The sequence below is a fragment of the Papaver somniferum genome, chromosome 5 (assembly GCF_003573695.1).
Source record: "Papaver somniferum cultivar HN1 chromosome 5, ASM357369v1, whole genome shotgun sequence".
Classification (NCBI taxonomy): Eukaryota; Viridiplantae; Streptophyta; class Magnoliopsida; order Ranunculales; family Papaveraceae; genus Papaver; species Papaver somniferum.
The window spans coordinates 132,973,413-132,993,211 of record NC_039362.1 but is presented as its reverse complement, the minus strand read 5'-3'; the positions used below and the strand labels follow the sequence as shown (position 1 = coordinate 132,993,211).

The 19,799-nt window shown below is 36.0% G+C and overlaps 2 protein-coding genes and 1 non-coding gene across 5 annotated transcripts; 1 reads left to right on the top strand and 2 right to left on the bottom strand.

The window, feature by feature from the left end:
- Positions 1-1,356: 1,356 nt before the first annotated feature.
- Positions 1,357-7,896, bottom strand: LOC113282772 (ACT domain-containing protein ACR2-like). Of its 3 annotated transcripts, none has more exons than XM_026531843.1 (7): positions 7,611-7,896; positions 7,439-7,511; positions 3,097-3,263; positions 2,944-3,011; positions 2,166-2,876; positions 1,979-2,083; positions 1,357-1,898 (listed from the first exon to the last, which is right to left on the bottom strand). In XM_026531843.1, exons 2-7 carry the CDS (start codon positions 7,504-7,506, stop codon positions 1,566-1,568), a joined length of 1,452 nt encoding a protein of 483 aa, XP_026387628.1. In that variant the 5' UTR covers positions 7,507-7,511; positions 7,611-7,896; the 3' UTR covers positions 1,357-1,565. The 3 variants fall into 3 exon arrangements, with proteins under 3 accessions (XP_026387628.1, XP_026387629.1, XP_026387630.1); XM_026531844.1 differs by having other exon boundaries at positions 3,097-3,778; positions 7,611-7,894; XM_026531845.1 differs by lacking the exon at positions 3,097-3,263 and having other exon boundaries at positions 7,611-7,894.
- A 406-nt stretch (positions 7,897-8,302) lies between these two features.
- Positions 8,303-9,896, bottom strand: LOC113282771 (36.4 kDa proline-rich protein-like). Its single transcript, XM_026531842.1, has 2 exons — positions 9,106-9,896; positions 8,303-8,677 (listed from the first exon to the last, which is right to left on the bottom strand). The coding sequence occupies exon 1, from the start codon at positions 9,802-9,804 to the stop codon at positions 9,112-9,114; it is 693 nt and encodes a 230-aa protein (XP_026387627.1). The 5' UTR covers positions 9,805-9,896; the 3' UTR covers positions 8,303-8,677; positions 9,106-9,111.
- Positions 9,897-14,987: 5,091 nt separating this feature from the next.
- Positions 14,988-15,073, top strand: TRNAM-CAU. The gene is given in 2 exon segments: positions 14,988-15,025; positions 15,038-15,073. It is a non-coding gene; the product is annotated as a tRNA-Met (tRNA).
- Positions 15,074-19,799: the final 4,726 nt, after the last annotated feature.

Below are 19,799 nucleotides of genomic sequence, written 5' to 3'. Positions count from 1 at the left end.
ATACAATCACAATTATTATCGGAGTTTGACTATTTTTCTTTGAGATTAATAGTGTTGACGGCGATCTTTATAACCTATAATTGACTTGTTTATGTTTGCAACTAAACTGCTTCTTTGGATGAATTTTCCCAACAAGTTATTGTAGGAATAAATGATCTTTTGGGAACCCAAGTCTTTAAAGACATATTTTTCATATTGCTCATTTAGAGATGGTTTGTGTACTTAACAACTCGTTTTTTATTGGAGTGAGTAGGACTGATGAACATAGGGATCTTCACTATGCGATAATTATTAGCATACATTACTCCAAAACCAAGGGGTTTATAATTTTGAATATCAGTCATACTCTTGAAAACAAAATTTAATGTATTCTTAAGAACATTGAATCAGTTGTTTTCCAATCTAAATTTACATTTTTTTTGCGAAAGTGTTTTTCCGATTTTATCCTTCCGATTTATAAAACCAGCAACATTTCTGAGTTCTTAGGGATCAGAGTGAGTTGTTTTAGTACTAGAATTATTAATTGATTATTTGATATCAAGTTGAACGGTTTTTTCTTTATCATAAAAATTGAACTATTTAGCTTCTGAGTGTGCAGGTACAATTTTAGCACATGCTTATAGAAGAGGATTATGTATATAAATTTTATGAGTGTCATTTTTAAAATAGGCGATCTCTTCCTCAAGTTCCTTAATTTTTCCAGAATCAGCAGATATGGCAACATATTTTGATTCACTGACGGGTAGACTACAAAAAGTTGAAGGAGTATCTTGTAGACGTTTTAATTCCAAGGCGTTTTTCTCCGATCTTAATTCGAGGTCACTTATTTCCTTCTCTAATAAGCATTTTTCTCGATTAAGTTTTTTAATATGTGAGTCTCTTTTCCTAGTCATACCAATGAGAATATTGACCATGTTTAACTTTCGAGTCAGACATCAGTAAGACCAAAAGAATAAACATTGTCATGTGCTTTCTCGTGATTCGAATTTTTTTACAAGAACAAAAAATTGTTCATCTATTCCTGAGGATGAAGAAAAGACAGAGTTTTGAGGATGAGAAAAAGGCAACACTAACCCTAGATTGGCCCAGAAAATATAAAAATCAAAAACCCTATCCCTAATCATTTTGAACCGTAGCATGTTGAGTATGCTTTAATGCCCAGGTGCATGAAATGAAATTGTAGGAAGTTAAAGTCAAACCCTGACCACCAGTTTATTTTGACCGGCCAAAAAAAGTTTTTTGATGCACACTGGTGTTGGTGGTATGCCATTATATGGCTAAATTCTGTACCAAAGAAGAGTAATTATCAAACTACAGAAAAGGATAATTTGCAAGGTATATATGTCATTATCAAACTACAGAAAAGGAAGACAATCCAGTCCTCTTATTAGACTAATTAATCAAGTATTTACATCGCTTATTAACATCATGGTTGGTAATTCATTCAGACAAGTTACTTTCCACTATTTACAACTAAAAATTTGAAGCAATAATACTAATAACGAAAAAAATTTATCTACATAAATTTTTCAGATATGAACAGTTAACGCCATGCTACGTTTCTTTCACTTAATCGAAGAGAAATTCTGAGATAAACGTCCAATGTGTGATTTCAGGAGACCACCTAAAGATAATCGGGGCCGATCCAGAGAAGTAGAGGAAGGTGAATCATTCCTTACTTCAAGTGCAAGAGGCTCTATCTCTTTCCTCATTGACTCCACAATTTCCATGTCTACTTCACTTCCAGAGACATCACGAACGTAAAATGCATTCATGGCTTTCCCACCCTCTGTCGCCACATCTGCTCTAACAATGACAAGGCCATTTTCACGGAAAATCTGTGTTATGTCCGAAAGCAAACCTACCCTATTGTTAGCACATAACTCTAGTCTGATACCCTACACCAACCAAGAAAAAAATATAAGTTTATTTGAAATTGTAAATAAGATTCTTTAGATGCATTTTTATGAATCATTACCTCGCAGACTCTACGTTCGATGGCGGCTTCTAAGCATTTCACAACTCTTCGTTTTTCTGTTTCTGATATTAACGTGTGGCCATCTATGTGCCGGATATAATACTCCTGTAAACATTAGTTTGATGTTACTTTTTTAGTACTAATATGTCAGGGAAGATAATTTCAAAAATATGGTGTAAAGTGATACCTGAATTGCAGAATTTCCATGACTACTTATTGAAGCATGAAAAACAACATACTGCATATCTGTGAGTGTGCAAACTGTATCAAACATAAGCCTTCGTCGATCTTTACATTCTACGCGAACTACTAAATACCCCTTTTCTTTACAACCCTCTATTGACACAACTATCTTTTTTCCATCACCAACTACATTTATCGACACAGAAGGTGATGAAGAGTTGTTGCTTACTGATCCAACTCGTCCTTCAAAGTCACGACTACCAAGCATTAGTTGGTGCAATGGGTGCTCAACATTTGTTGTCATTCTATCTCTTCCTCCACCAGGCAGATCTGCAGTTTCAACTCTTTGATCATTATAAGCTTCAGTGTCATCAATGGGAGTCGTTGCATGGATGACAGTCGATAGATGATCTTTGATGACTGCAAGCCGGTTGGGGTCTTCATTACGGCTGGAGTTGGATTGATCAGAGATGTAAGCCACACAAGCAAGATACTCATTATGGCTCCAAGCATGGGCTTCTACAACATTGCACCTTAAGTCAGCTAGGACTGCTGATATCTCAGATAGAAGACCCGGTCGATCAGCTCCTGTCAATTCAATCGCTGTATGGTCTGTCAATGTGTCTGACCTGATAACTGCTCCTACCGAGGTGTCAACCTCACTCTTGTTTGGGTCTCGAAGTAACTCTTTAGTTGTACCAATGGCTTGCATATTCTGTCATACAATAATAAGTTTACGCTTCTTAATTTAGGCCTAGAGGACAGACTGAATATGATCATACCTGTTGAACGTAATTGACAACACTATGGTCAGTAAGTTTGTGTCCTTTATCATCTTTGACATGAAAGACTGCAGAGAAGAACAACTATTTAAACGATTCATTTGATGATGAGGGGGGATGCGTATAGCGGGTCAGAGCTAGCGTAAATTGTACCATCCATGAACCATTCCGCATCAGATGAAATGTAGCTCTTAGATATTGTGAGGTTCATATCTGTTAATGCTTGAATTACCCGAAGAAGTAGACCTTGTTTATTCAATGTGTCTACTTTCACAACTGTACATTCTTTACAGCTCTCATTGTCAATACAAACTTTGTAACTGTAATGCAATTTTGATTAGTGAAAAATACTAGAATCACCCAACTAAATGGGTTCTATATTTTCAAGCCCCACCAAATGGATTCATTACTATAAACTTCATAATTAAACTTTTTGATATTTCTAGGCCCAGAACTTTAGATTTCAGGGCTTGGTAATAAAGTTTAGGGTTTGGAAGAAATTAGTAATACCAAAAATACCCTTGACTATATATACCTAATAAAATAGGCTATGAGTTTCATTTTCAGATTCATTTCCTGTTTCACTTTCTCTCTCTCGGCAAAAGATCTCTCGGCAAAATTGTATCTGCATCTTCCTTTCACTAGATTTTCTCTTCATGATATTAAATCTTCCGAATTCGAATTGTTTCTTCACAAAATCGTTGCATTGAAGAACAACAAACAAGTGCGTTGATTTTTGATTCGCTGTATTGAAGACGAGAGGAAGAACAACACATATTTCCCAGAAAATCGTTGAATTGATTCAGTTGTTTTCAGATCTGACGAGAGGAAGACGCTGCATTGAAGAACAACAAATAGGTTTGTATCAATTTTTATTTTTTGTTTGTATAAAATAGGTTTGATTCACTAGTTTTTTCTGATCTATTTTTTAATTTCGATTTTCTACTGATTATCGTTTTTTTTGCTTGGATTTTGCTGAGTCTGAGAAGAGGAAGAAAACAGGTTGGAATAGAGAAATCAACATAGTGTGTTTTCGATCTAGTCTTGAATTCCATTGATTTCGATTTTTATGATTTGGATCTTTCTTATTTTGTTTTTATATTTTTTGATTTGGTTGATACTGAGAACAAGAAGAGAAATAATATTGTTTCAGAAGAAGGAAAACAACAAATCTAGGTACGAATTTTATTTGGCTTGATTTCAAAACTTTTTTCATTTTTTTTTCGATTATTTGTTGTTCTTGCATGTCCGATCCGAGAATTTTTTGTGAATTTGTTGTTTATATTTTGTTGATACTGAGAGGAGGATGAAGAAACAATTTTGTTTCAGAAGGACAACTTCAAATTGATGTAGACATGCTGTTTTTTGTTACAGTATGTGTAACTTGAGGTTACACATATGTATCTTGTTGTATTTTTAGCATGAAATTTGTATTTTTCTGTTGTTTTTTGTGAATTTGTTGTGAGTTTTTTATTTGATACTGAGAAGAGGATGAAGAAACAATGTTGTTTCAGAAGAACAACTTCAAATTGATGATGTAGACATGCTGTTTTTTTATACAGTATGTGTAACATAAGGTTACACATGTATATCATGTTGTATATTTAGCATGGAATTTGTATATATATCTTCTTGTTGTTTTGTTTTTTGTGAATTTCTTGTGAGTTTTTGTTTGATACTGAGAAGAGGATGAAGAAACAATGTTGTTGCAGAAGAACAACTTCAAATTGATGATGTAGACATGCTGTTTTTTGTTATACAGTATGTGGAACATATGTATCATGTTGTATTTTTAGCATGGAATTTGTATTTTTCTGTTGTTTTTTGTTTTTTGTGAATTGTTGTGAATTTTTTGTTTGACCAAATGAAGTTTCAGAAAAATAAGGTTCTTAATGACTCTATACATTTTTTACGTGTATGTATGGATTGCAGGGAGTGGTGGAGTTGATATTGATACCACAAAAGTGGTTAAGCAGATGAGGATGGTGTTGTCGAGTGAGCTTCAGGTAAACATGACTCATAAAATTTGATTGTGATTTTCACATTTCTAGGTATCCATATATGTTGGCATATGGATGTCTAACTGCTAGTTATCTGAAACCTGTAACTAGCAGGATGTGTAACTGCTAGTTACACATCCTAGGATATAAAGTTTATGTTCTATATTTGCAGGTTCTTATGAAAAGGTATATCATGAATATTGGAATGACTAGATAACATTGGTTGTAAGTTGCTTTATGGCCATCTTGTTCTTAGTAAAGGGCCATCATTCAGTTTGGATGATGATCTAGCAGTAACTAGCAGGATGTGTAACTAGCAGTTACACATCCTGGGATATAAAGTTTATGTTCTATATATTGAAGGTTCTTATGAAAAGGGATATCATAAGAAACTAAGTGGATGCGTAACTTCTAGTTACACAAGCTATATAGATAAGATAATTGTTGCTTACCTTCTAGGTACACAAACTAAGTGGATGCATAAATTCTAGTTACACAAGTTAAATAGATGTGTAATTTCTAGTTACACATCCTAGGATATAAAGTTTATGTTCTATATTTGCAGGTTCTTATGAAAAGGTATATCAATCATATTGGAATTACTAGATAACATTGGTTGGAAGTTTCTTTATGGCCAGCTTGTTCTCAGTAAAGGGCCATCATTCAGTTTGGAGATGATCTAACAGTAACTAGCAGGATGTGTAACTAGCAGTTACACATCCTGGGATATAAAGTTTATGTTCTATATATTGAAGGTTCTTATGAAAAGGGATATCATAAGAAACTAAGTGGATGTGTAACTTCTAGTTACACAAGCTACATAGATAGGATAATTGTTGCTTACCTTCTAGGTACACAAACTAAGTGGATGTGTAACTTCTAGTTACCCAAGCTAAATAGATGTGTAATTTCTAGTTACACATGCTAATTAGATGTGGGATTTCGAGCTACACATGCTAATTAGATGTGTAACTTTTACTTACACATACTGATTTTGGGTACAGATACTAATATGAATGTGTAACTCCTAATTACACATGTTATATGCATGTGTAACTGCTAGCTACACTAGTCAGATGTTTGTGAAACTGAATATACATTGTTGTATTTATACGGAAGTTGTATTTATACGTACCTGAGAAGTGTTCTAGCTTCTTGATTACTTACGACTAGCTACTTCTTTTTCTTGAAAGGTAGTATATGGATATAGGTCTGGAATGGTTTCACTTAACTCATACATCTGTTTAACTGCACATCACACAAGCCATATGCATGACAATTTGCACGTTTAACTAGCATTGGCAGACTATGGATGTGTAACTAGTAGTTACACATGCTAATTAAATATGTAACTTCTAGGTACACAAGCCACATAAATGTGTATCTACTAGTTACACATGCAAATTAGATGTGTAACTTATAGTTACACATGCTAATTTGATGGGATATGCATATGTAACTTTTACTTACACATACTGATTTTGGGTACACATATCAATATGTATGTGTAACTCCTAGTTACACTAGTCATATGCATGTGTAACTGCTAGCTACACTAGCCAGGTGAATGTGTATCTCCTAGTTACACATGTTATATGCATGTGTAACTCTCAGTTACACAATTCAGATGCATGTGTAACCGCTAGCTACACTAGTCAGATGCTTGTGAAACTGAAATATACATTGTTTTATGTACTGTTCATTTTAATCGTATAAATACTGATTGCTTGTTGTTATATTTCAGGTTTTAGATAACTTCATAAAAGCTAATTGCTTAAACGTGGTAATGGTCTCGCTGGAACTGGAGTTGACGCTGAATACACAAGTCAGATGCATGTGTAACTCTCAGTTACACTAGATAAACACATATGTAACTCTCAATTACACTAAACAGATGCGTGTGTAACTTCTAGTTACACATGCTAAGAAATTATTGTAAATGAATATTAAAGTAATAACTTTTTTTTTTGTGTTTTTTTTTTGATGTCTATTTATTTGCATATATATACAAGTGTAACTTTGCATTACACATATCATAAGGATGTGTAACTTCTGGTTACACATGCCATATGCATGTGTAACTTCTGTTTACACCTTCGCACTGTATTTTAATAATTTCGGGCTTAGATTTAATAATTTTGGGCCTAGATTTAAATTTTATTTAATTATGGGCTTGACAATATGCATAAGGGTATCAAGGTCTTTTAAAAACTCGGGGCCTAGATTTAAACTTTTTTTAATTAAGGGCCTCATATTATGGGTTATCCATGGGTTGGGCCTGAGCCTAATTTCCCCTTTTGATTATGAAAGCATTAGTTAATACTTAATAATAAATTGTTATTGGATATTCGAACCTCGAACCTCTCTTTGATTGAGAGTCCATTTCAATTCTCCCTATGGGGTACTCACAAGGGTCTCACAACAACCCCTATAGGGTCAGAGGTTGCGCCCAGTGGGGCTTGTTCGGAAGTAAGGAAAGTAAAATGAGGACTAACCTTGGACCATATATCTTTTCGGTGAGGTTCTCGAATTCTGGATCGAAGTATGGCCAACAAACCATCATCACACCTGCAATTTTTATCAGGCAGCAATTAAAAGACGCAAAACCTTAAAGTTTTTAACATTTTTTGTTTTATTTTGCCTGCTCCTCTCATCACAAAATATTACCTGCTGAATAAGCAACCAAGGAAATTAATGCGCAGGACTGGAGGACAAATATGATTATTGATTAATCAGTTGGGTTTTATTGCTTTGCTTATGTACTTCGGATGATACAGAGAACAGAGATGATTATAGATAAACACAATACAGAATGAGAAACAGGGATGATTTCATAAGCGCGGCAGAAGCATTCTAGCATGGGCATGGGAGTAAGATTTTTGATGAAACGCGCTAGAAAAACTCCACCTCTATCTCTATATATCTCTCATCACTAAAACTAAGAAAAGAAGAGAGACCTTCTTCACCTCCCGGATACTAATCAATTCCAACCTCCGTTTTGACCATCTAATTCGGAATTCATTCTTGTCTAAACCAACCAATTCTCTCTGTTTCTATCTATCTGTCATTCTTTTCTTTGATATTCAGTAAAAAAAAAAACTCCCTATTTGTGTGGAGACTTTTTCTTGGGTGCAACTGAACTACAAAAGATAAACATTTTACTTTATCTTTAGTACGTACATGGCATGGACCCTCCTGACAGATCCAATCATCCAAAACTACTGAGCCTGCCCCTCCTAAGCAGACTCAGCCCAATCTTGCATTTTATTTTATTTTTGCTTATATTTTCTACTTAAGGTTAGCTTTTCTTAATTTCTTAATCTAATGACATCATGATAATTAATGAAAAAACAGGTACATGTTTTGCTTAAACTTTTTCTTTTCCTCCTTTTACAAATCAAAGAAACAAACATAATTGTTCAGCTGACCACATGGAAATGGAGAATAATGCAAATGACACTTTTTGGTAAAAAAACAAAAGATGCTATAAGAAAGCATCTTCTTTTTCTTACTGTTGCTTTACTACCACAAATTCACGTTCAACATGTACAATGACAAGGAAACAAGAAAATGTGTACAACGATGAAACCAAACATCATTAATAGTACCAATCAACAAGGAAATAATTTAAAACTTAAAGACAAATTGCGTAAAAACTTCATCAGCACTGCTACTATCAGACATCCTCTCATGTCCATTCATCATCATCATCTTGATCATTCAAATCTAGCAACCTGAAAAACATAAAGGATACCTAACAGATGAGTATGTAGTTAAACCCAAATCTCCAATGGAAATGGCTGTTAGAACAAGCTATATTAAGTAGCTATAGCTAGCTAGTAGCTAGTTAAACAAGCTTTGGTATACTGTTGAGTCCACTACACTGCCAACATTGACATTCTAAGTTTATTCTAAGATAGTGACATTCATTGTAAATAAGTTGATCCCATGATTAACATGAATGAAATGAACAGTGTGAGTTATTGTGTGTGAGATCTGAGCTTTATACCTAGTACTAGTATCTTGTTCATCATGGCATTACTGTGTCATCAAAACTGATCTGCAGTGTTGTGTAATTCAGCGGTTGCAAGCTATTTATTAGTTTAGACTCCTAAAAAAAGTATATATTCAAAGTGCATGAGGAAATATAAATCTACTTTACCTGAGTCTAGATAGAACAGGTGTAGCCAGGAGGAGGAGTCTTTCCACAAGTAGCAAGAAGTTGTTGTGCAAGAGGAACAAAGATATTCAAGTTAAGAAGCTTGACCTTCAAGGTAGTACACAAGCAAACAGCAGCTTCAAGTTCAACAAGTCCTGAAAGCACAGGGCAACATTCATTAACAGCAGGATCTCCAAGACCGATGTGAACCAGCCCACCGAGAAGATCTACACAAGCACCGAGCTTAAGAGTGTCAATAGGGCAACTAGCTGGTTTCACTGGAGGTGGTGGACAAGGTACAACAGTCTTTGGTGGTTTAACATATGGTGGGATTGTTACTGGTGGATTAACAACAGGAGGCAGAGTTACGGGTGGACCAACAACAGGTGGGATAGTGATTGGAGGTTTAACAACTGGTGGGATTGTAATTGGAGGTTTCACGACTGGTGGGATTGTAACTGGTGGGTTCACAATAGGAGGAAGTGTGACTGGTGGTTTAACTTTTGGTGGGTGTGATACTGGTGGATTACCATGACTGGGAGGTTTGTAACTGGGAGTCTTCTTCTTGGGTGTCTTAGGTTTCTTGTGTGGTGGTTTGTTACCAGGAGGACAGTCACAACCAAGAATAGGAGTAAGTGATGAAATGAAAAGCATGCAAATGAAGAGAAGAGCTGAAACTCTTGCTGAACCCATGGCTCTCATCTAAGTGATCTCTCGCTTTTAGAAGTTTTTGTTTGATGAAGAATGAAGGAGAGGTATGATGATAGTTGGGAGTGCGGATGACCAGTGGACAACTTAGAGCTTTTATAGAGATGGTGAATATTGTTAAATAGTACCACATCGCCCAGGGCAGCCTAGGATCCATGCTTAATAAGCCATGGGCAACCCTACTTTGCAAGCCGGTTTTCGAGATTAGTTAGGCCCATGGATTTCTAACATGGTATCATAGCCAGACCCCTCTCAACGCACCCATGTCCATCCGTGTGTCCGTGATTTCCGTACCACCCATCAATGTAGCCCTAGTCGTTGAGGGAGGTGTTAAATAGTACCACATCCCCTAGGACAACTTAGAATCCATGCTTAATAAGCCATGAACAACCCTAACCTTGCAAGCCGGTTTTCGAGATTAGTTAGGTCCATGGATTTCTAACAAATATGAAATGAAAACCCTAAAAGAAATTCACGTGAACATACAAAGGTAAATGCCAAGGGTTTTGCTAGTTGGCCAATACTTTACAAAAACATTAATCCAATTATACAAACCTATACTCAGTACGTGTATATACGGCACTATATGTTATTATGATTTTCGTTTTATATTATCAATATTATCTTGGTTGTTTTCTGTTGTTTTTTTCTAATTATTGGTCATGTGCACCTCCATATTCATCATGATCTTGATGTCCATGGATAAAATTACATATACAGTCTTTTGGGGAAGGCAAATTACAAGTAGTAAATTACTCTTGTCTTGGGTAATTTTTCATTGATATAAATATTTTAAGGAGTCTTGATATGGGGGTCACGCTCTTTTTGATGTTTGCATGTACGGCTTCGGCTTAGACACCCTACTCATCCTTTGGCCGCAAGAAACTGGTTAAAGGCAGATTCACTAGAGAAATGCATGATTGAAAATACACCAGGTTGACATTAATAAGCAAGTGGCATGCAAACGGCTAGCAATTGACGCGTTTTCTGTCCATTTTTATTTTTTAAGCCTCTAAAATGTGTATGTATATGATGAGAGTTATTCTTTTTTTTTTTTTGCTCGATCCATTTTTATTTTTTAAGCCTCTAAAGTGTGTATGTATATGATGAGACTTATTCATTTTTTTTTTTTGCTCGATTATATTTTTTTACTCGATTATATGATTAGACTTATGGGAAGCAACAATTGTTCAGGTTGCAGACTTGCAGTAAATTAAGTCCTGGGTAGTGCAGTGAAACAGTGGATAGAAACTGCCAAATGCATCCAGTAAATATAGCTTCTTCACGAGGGAGGGAGGTGCATGTGAGTCAGAAAGGTCACCAATAACGAGCCACTGAGAAATGTAATTCCAATTGTTTGATTATTATTGGGAAAATCCTTATTGAGCGCATCTATGAAGCTCTGTTTTTGGGGGTATTTATTTTGTATGGATTTGCATTGGCTTGATGCTATATTAATCTAGTTTCTTTTTTCAAACTTAAGAGCCACCGAAGTACAAGAAATTCAAAGATCAACGTATAGTTTGTGTCTAAATTTTTGATGTGACCAATTACTCAAGTAATGTTGCACAACTAATTCCCTACATGGCAACAAATTTGGGAGGAACGAGAGGAATGAATTTTCATGCGTCATAAAGAAAAATTGGTACAGCTGGTCGTCATTCAAGTAATGGCATGTGCATTTAGTTAAGTGTTCACGGTTCTTTAACTTTGCGGATTTTAAACACCATTGAAGGGTTTTTAAACGAAACCGAGATCGGTTGCCGCTTCCTATGACAATCAGCCAAATGCATGCCAAGTCGGAGATACATACATACCATGAAGTTACAAAATTTACCGAAACAAAGAGTGCAGTGAACTATTCTATATACAAAAGATAATCGTATCTAGCTACCGGCATATATCTGTGAATGTAGGACAGTAATAATTTTCGTGTTTGATATCTAAGATACTAGATGGACGACTACTGATCTTTCTAGTACAAACTGTAAGAGATGTACCTAACTCATTGACTTATCATTATTAAGATAACAGGACGACAAACCGTACTATAATTACCAGTACTACTGCTACTTACTCAAATATAATATAGAGATTTTGCTGTTATAAATTTATAATATATGTGCTGTATATAGTTCTTGTTAATGTAATCAACTGATTATTTGAGTGGCCTTAATCATTCTTTTTTCTCCTTCCATCAAGGGGGTAAAAAAATCCATTAAGTGAAGCAAATGATGAATAAAATGGCAAATTTAAAGGTTTTGGTAGCCAGTTGAAAATTCATCTGCCTGCACATACATAGTTCCGCCGCTGTAACGTATCAATCGCAGAATTGACTTATTCCAGAAAAAAATAATTAGCCGTTCTTTAGGACTAGGATTGGGGCTAATTACGGGTAAATTGTCATTTGACCATGGCAGTATGGCGCCAATAATAAATAATGAAACAGCAGTAGATGGGAACATGCGTGATGCGATGAACATGACAGTTGAATTTACCTGACAATACATTGCAAATTGTGCTAAACAAATGAAAATAAAGATTATTACGATAGAGATTGAAAGAATGCATGTGATTGTGGTGGGGGAGATAAGAGTGTCAAGTTGTGTACATCTATAAATCCTTGTACTGTGAGTCCGTGACTGCTAGATCTATCTAGCTACCAGTTGCGATATTATAATGAATCTATGGATCATGGCAGTATGGAATGGACTAGTTTGTTTTCTAGAGAAATAAAGGGAATGTATTTGTGGTTCGTTTTGATTTTGATTTTGAAATCAATTAATTGGTGGTTTAAATTGTACGTGATGATTTCATTAACCATGTTGGAATTTTGTGAATGAAATCCCGTGAGTTGTTCTTTTGCTTTCCTCACTTTGATGTGATTTGTCTGCCTCTTACTTCTATGTATCTCCCTGTTCCATTTGTCGAGCCATCAATGTCACTGTGTATTCACCGTCTTGGCTGCTATACACAAGGGAATCCATGTACACCACTATGTGCACCATCTTACTGCTGCATAAGAATGGTGAACTCTTTTAGAAATGGTGCTGCATAAGAATGGTGAACTCTTTTAGAAATGGTGAGTATCACACGAGAAACCACACGTACGTGACCAAAAAATGATTGTGGTGTGCGGATTTGATCTATAAATCTTGATGTATATAAAAGTATTTTCGCTATAGCATGGTACTGAATGTTGAACACCTTAGAGAGTTTGTGGGTGGTAATTTTATTAACTAAAATATAAACTGCAAATTTCGAATAAAACGATTTATGATCACAAACAAGTAGGAATTTTCGAATGCAGAAATCCGGCTGTTTTTGATGAGTTCATGGATTTATTTAGATGTTTGTGATGAAGAACATCCGGAAATTTCATTGCAAGATTTAAGCGAATATGGTAATATTGAGGCACTAACTCTAGTCAACATAATACCAGTCTCCTCGAAGCTAGCTAGTTAACCATCTCTGCTTTTGATGCTTGCAACGGTGCGACCACGTACACCTAGTTCATCCAAATGTCATGGGCCTATGGCTCATGCCACTACGGCCATGGTCCCATGAAGAGCAGTAAAGGTGGGCTATACATATAGCCGGTTTTGCTCTTGCTCGGATTCAATTATTTTTCAGCGTCTAAATTGAGAGACGATATTTTTATACATCAACCATGCCTAATCTTCTGCTTTTTTGCTATTTCTGGTTGGCATTCAATATACATTTTTGCCTATCCAAAAAAGAAAAGCTATCAAGCTTTTGGCACAATGATATGCTGGCAAAATAGGTGCCTTTGCACCATCACCATGTGACCCTAAAACTTGAAAGAAATTAAAGGCGCATTAGGGAAGACAAAAAATAGATTCATTAAATTTCGAAACAAGCAACAAATTTGATATAACTAGCAATAAATTCATACTGGTACTGACAATAAGCTCACACTTGACAGAAACACGGCACGCACAAGCTTCATCACCTCCGTAGCCATTTAGGGATAAATAAACACACTTTCAAAGAGATAATAAAGACTAAAGAGTTCCAGAGAAAGAGATAGAGAAGGCTAACTTAATAAAGAAATCTAGGCGCATTTAAACCCTGTGGGGATAGACTTCTTGCAAGTACTGAGCAGCAAGCTAAGACTCACAGACCATTCTAGGTTTATACCCAGCAGACTTTCCTTAATTGTTGTGCAAAGACATGCAGCTGCTTCTAAATCAGTGAGTCCCTTGAGCAATGCGCAACATTTGCTGGAGGGTGGTGTACCAACAGCTAAATTGACTAATCCCCCGAGTAAGTCGGCGCAAACTCCGAGTTTTAGTGTGTCCCTAGGGCAGAAAGGGTTTGCTGGAGGACCTTTAGGAGGAAGTTTGGGTTTCTTGCAGCTGGGTTCACAAGCAAAGGTACTAGCAAAAGTTGCAGAAAGAAGGAGAATGGTCAGAAGAACGGAAGAGATGTTGCTTTTGGCCATGATGACTTGTAAAGCTTGTGTATATGATATGATAGGTTTTTTTTCTAAGGTATGGTTAAGCTGGTAGCTATGCAGCTCCTTATATAAAGTGATTTGTGATGAGCTGGGGATTGCATGGCTGTAAGATAGAGATTTTAAGTTGTTTGTTTTGAAGTGATTGAAGGGGTGAAGTAATTACTAACTGGGAGAATTTAGGTTGGTGTTTTGCATGAGAATGGAATGGGATATGGTGCCAACTTGCGAGTAACATGTAATGTAGGCCATTCTTTGTTGCTGTTGCTGCTTTTGTGTCCCTTGCTTGAATGATATGTTGTACTATTATCATGTGCGGTCACAATATGTTGCAAGATATAGGACCACAGAGTTGTAAGCGTCTAACACTTTCGACGAAAGTGCATGTGTGTATGATGCATATGCTCTGGATCGGTGGAATCTAGATAACTTTATAAGAGCAACTCCTATGGCGATACTCCACAAGTCTATGATGATCCTGAAGTTATTGATGGAAATAATCTCATGTGATTAGACAACAAGTCCACAAATCAAGCAAATCCAACGAGAACTTCTGGCGAATGCTCTTTGCCTCTTTTGGATGAGTTCGGCAGATTGTTGAACAACACTTTGTGGTAGCTGGTTATCCATGAACCAGATAAATTTTGACCCACTGGATGTCTTTTGTCTTACTATTCGAAATTTAGACATGAATCACCATGGGGTGGTGGCGCAGTTGGCTAGCGCGTAGGTCTCATAGCTATACGAGTAATCCTGAGGTCGAGAGTTCGAGCCTCTCTCACCCCATTTTTTTTTTTGCTCTTGTTATGCTTAACATCAGGTGGTTGGTTAGATGTCCATCAATCAATTCAACTTGTTCTCTCCATCTAAAGCATCATCAAAAATCTCTCTCGTGTGTTTTTGATTGGGTCAAGGGCAAGAAACCCAGCTGCAAGAAACCCAAACTTCCTTGTGTTTAGTTATTCGAGTCTTGAAAATCACGAGTACAACAAAGAAAGTTTGGGTTTAAGGCAAATTGTGTATAACTTAATTCGGGACTTTCGACCTATTGACCATGGCTCTTTGTTTGTGGGCAGTTAGGTTAATAGGCTAATGGGTGAGCATAGGAGTTAAGCATCCTCTGGCGGGTGACCATAGGAGTTGAATATCCGCTGGCCACGTGGGCAGTATCGAAAACGGATACTAGTGGAGAAGAGTAACTCGGGAAGCACGGAAATTGGAATTTCTCACATTTCACTCAAGATATCGACCACAAAATTTATACAAGACATTAAAAAAGCAGTGGTGCTATTCACAGCACAAAAACACCACACTACTCACAGTTCAGGACATCTAAATCCCACATCTCTAAAATGGTGAACCTTTTTATCCAGCGGTGGGTCCTGGCTGAAAATCATGAACCAATACTCTTACAACACCTACCGTTGAGCTCTAAGTGGAGCTGTGAATAGCATTTCCTTTAAAAAAGCTAGCATTTTGTACCGGTCTATTCCCTCTAAAATTTTAGAGGGAATTTATTTCAAAGATCGAGTCGTAAGGTTTCTGTTTGTGGTCAGACACACATTGGCCTAAATATAAAGGTCTTTGTGTTTAATTTTACTTTCTTGTAGTTCATTATTTTTTTATCTGTATAATTATTTTTACTGATAAAAAAAAAATATCGACCACAAAGTTGAGACGTTGCCACATGAAAATCGAACAAGGGATGTACGGACTAGTTTGAAATGAGAAACAGGGACTTAAAGATTCAGAATCAGAACGGTCAGGTCGCACGGAGAGTTCTTTGATCTACACGGAAATACTCGTTGTATAAACTGGTTGGACAAAGCTTTTTTTAGTAGGAATAACAAATTAATTAAAGTTAAACAGAATTAACATAGAGTTTATTCTAAAGAGAGTTTTCAACCACTCAGGGGCATCAGTCCCCCAAAAGTAAAAACTACTACTATGCATTGCTTCCTTAGCTAGACAATGTGTAACCTCATTCGTATTTTTTGGACATGAGTACAAACCCAACTAGTAAAACCTTTTAAAAGTTCCTTACAATCCATAATAACGGAATCGTAGTCCATCTAAGTGATCCTACTCTACCATTTATAGTAAAACGACAGTCATCCTCTAAGTGCATTTTGTGTAAATTATTTCTTGGGTGATTACCCACCAATAATCCTTACGATGTTAGAGTCTATTGCATTCCACACATGTTTGCTTTTGTGGCAGTTGATTAATAAATGATCCAAAGTTTTAATTTCAGAATTACAAATAGGACAAATGGAATTGATACTTATTACATACCTAGCAAGTTTGTCTCCAACAAGGAGACAATTATGACATATTTTCACATGAAGTTCAATATTTTAGGTGGAAGAGGAGCCTTCCGGAATCTATCCCAAAGAAATTTCAGCTGCTTAGCCCCATAAGTAGGTTCATGAGATGCATTATTTATCACTCTATATGCAGCTCTAACCGAGAAAAGACCATCATGGGAAGGATTTCATCTCATTGTATCTTCACCCTTAATAGGTATTTTTATATTTGCAATGTCTAGGACAGTATCATTATCAAACAACTCATTCAACAACTCAAAATTCCATCATGTATAATGAGTTGATCTCCAGTTTTAAGAGCCATATACCTAAACCTTGAAGATAGCAAGTCAGATGTACCAGGAATCCGCTTATCATACCATATAGAGATTCTACTACCATCTCCAACCTCTCACCAGTAATGCTCTTTAATTATCTCTAAGCCTGCATATATCACTTTCCAAACCCATGACCCATGTTTAGTGGTAGTATGAAGAGGATTATTGTTTGGAAAATATTTATGCTTCAAGATCCTAGCACACAAAAGATCAGAATCAACATTCTCCATATTATTAACTTAACAAGCAATGCATTGTTCAAATCAGCTATTTTCTTTTTATCCAATCCCTCTAGGACTTTCGCATTGCAATACCATCACAACTCTTTAGACTATCTTTTTAATTTTTCTTTTTGTTTTGAAAAAAAATTCGCTAAAAACTATCAAACTTATCCATGAGCTTTTTCGGCATAGGGAAAATTGCTAGTAGATGAGAAACCACGGACTCAAGCACATATTGAGTCAAAATAGTCCTAGCAGGTTGGATTAAATGCTTACTTTCCAAGATGATAACTGAAAACATGGGGGTACCAAAATACACCTCCAACTTTTTCTTAGGCAACCTCTATGGACAAACTTAAATACAATTCAGAGAATTCAACTTGTTGAATCTCAATCAAGGAATAATATTAAGAGTTATATCTCTTTCTCTCACAATCAGAAAGTATACAGAGACAAGTCCGTGAACCTGATTTGTGTGTGAGAGTACTTGCACGATTTCAAAGATCAATATCCAAGAATTAATCAAGTCGTACCCAACAAACAAGATGGATGTATTTACTTTGGTTGATTAACGTACAACCTGTGATATTTCAATTATAAAGATAAACAATATAATGCGAAAAAGTAAATAACATAGACACCAGAAACTTTGTTAACGAGGAAACCGCAAATGTAGAAAAACCCCTGGACCTAGTTCATAGTGAACTCCAAACTGTATTAAGCCTCTACTGACACTAGCCTACTACCAATTAACTTCGGACTGGAATGTAGTTGAGACCGAATTAAACCCTCACAGCAATTCAGTTATAGTCGCGCTCCTTATGCTTCTTGAATCCCAGAAGGCTCTGCTCAATTGATTCCCTTAGCTGACGTACAGCCTAAAAGTTGCTTCAACTCAATTGAAGACTTTAAACCAATCTTCCTCCCACTGATAAGCCTATATGTGTGATTTCCTTTTTGATCGTAGATCAAGGTGAGACTGGAAATCTGTAGCAATAGACAACGTCTAGCTAACCTCAAAATACGGACTTATGCTTCCGAAGAGCATCCTAGATTATTATTCACCTCACAAATATTAAACTTGTGGAATCAACAAAGTCTGAGACGAAAAGAACTTTATGACTTCTATCTATCTTGATTGATGAAGCAAGCTCAACGATCAAACAAGATCAGGATACTCGAGTTATCAAGATAAAAGATATATGGACCTAGCTTCACGAATCCCTATGAAGTTTTTTTAGTCGTTAAACCCTAAAAGGGTTTAAGGAATAAGACGACTCTAGTTTACAACTAGGACGCACAAAGATAGTGTCGGGATTCAAAGATCCCAGTTGTTTGATATTCCCCTTTTATAGACTTTCAAAGTATTGGTTGCTTTAGGTTTAAGCTAAGATAGCATTAGAACCAAGCAAACAATATCCACTGTTAGATGAATCTTTGAAATGTGATTGACATATCAATATATACACTCTGGTTAGGATGAACTGTAACGGAACCGTGTACAAAGACATCGTTCATAAACGGTTAGCCGAAATTAGCCGATTGAACTAGAAGCTTAATCATTTTCATAAACACTTAAGACTTTTAAGTTTGAGTCACAACCATAGGTTATAATGTGATCAATCATGTCTATATTGTGTTCTTAAATATTTATTCAAATGCTAATTATCTCACAGAAATAATTTATGTGCATATGAAAATATTCGACAGGGTAAGTACGCGTACCAGGTACGTGTACTTCAACCTTGTTCGTGTCTATATTTTTCATGGTACATGTATCGGGTATGTGTACCCTTAAGATAAATATAAGTTCCGGAACATACATAACTTTTTCTGTTTGCGTACCGAGTATGGATACCACACCGGCTTCAGAACCAAAAGTTCTTTTTCAGTATGCATACTAGGTATGCGTACCATTCCAGGTTCACGAGTTCACAAACTTTTTGTGGTGTTGGTACTGGGTAAGTGTACCACTAAGTCGCTGTCGAACTATAGCTACGCCCGTACGTGTAATGGGTACATGTAATACGGGTCCAGACCTACAACAGTTTTCCCAGTTCGTGAAACTGGTATGCATACTTTCCTGTATCTAGATTTTCAGTAGTTTTATATTCCTCTTTAAATCAATTCGAAACATTCCCAAATAACATCAATGACACATATCACTGTTCCAGGCTATTTTCGAATGATAATATTGAATCATGATTTAGATTATGAACAATAAATTGTCCTTAACCGAAATTCATCAAGTATGAACAAATGTTCATTAAGCTTAGTCATATATATTTCGAGAACTAATTACCAAGATAAACTTGACTCGAAATTCTTGATATGCTTATGATAGTCTAATTAGTTATGCGATAACGTATCATAAATAGAAAGATGAATATAACTTGAGAAATAGGTGGTTCAGTCTTCACTTACCTTTTGTTGAAGAAGTTCTCCAAAAGCTTCGGTTGATCTTCGCCTTCAAACGGCAAAACACAATGATGGCTGCCGTGATGTCCGTTTCTCAACTACACTTCTATCCTAATCCGAGATTTAACTAATTGTAGACTAGAAATCAAGATATAGTTTCGACAACTAAATTTGACAACAAGCTTGAGATTTCAACACTTGTGAGTTCGACCGAGCAATGCTCCAACAA

Bases quoted from the DNA above. Each gene is read 5' to 3' on its own strand.
- LOC113282772 (XM_026531843.1), bottom strand. From the start codon at position 7,506: ATGATGGTTTGTTGGCCATACTTCGATCCAGAATTCGAGAACCTCACC. The intron at 2,877-2,943 runs GTATGATCATAT...ATTGTATGACAG, and splicing joins TTGTCAATTACGTTCAACAG to AATATGCAAGCCATTGGTAC. The intron at 2,084-2,165 runs GTATCACTTTAC...TAATGTTTACAG, and splicing joins ATGGAAATTCTGCAATTCAG to GAGTATTATATCCGGCACAT.
- LOC113282771 (XM_026531842.1), bottom strand. From the start codon at position 9,804: ATGAGAGCCATGGGTTCAGCAAGAGTTTCAGCTCTTCTCTTCATTTGC.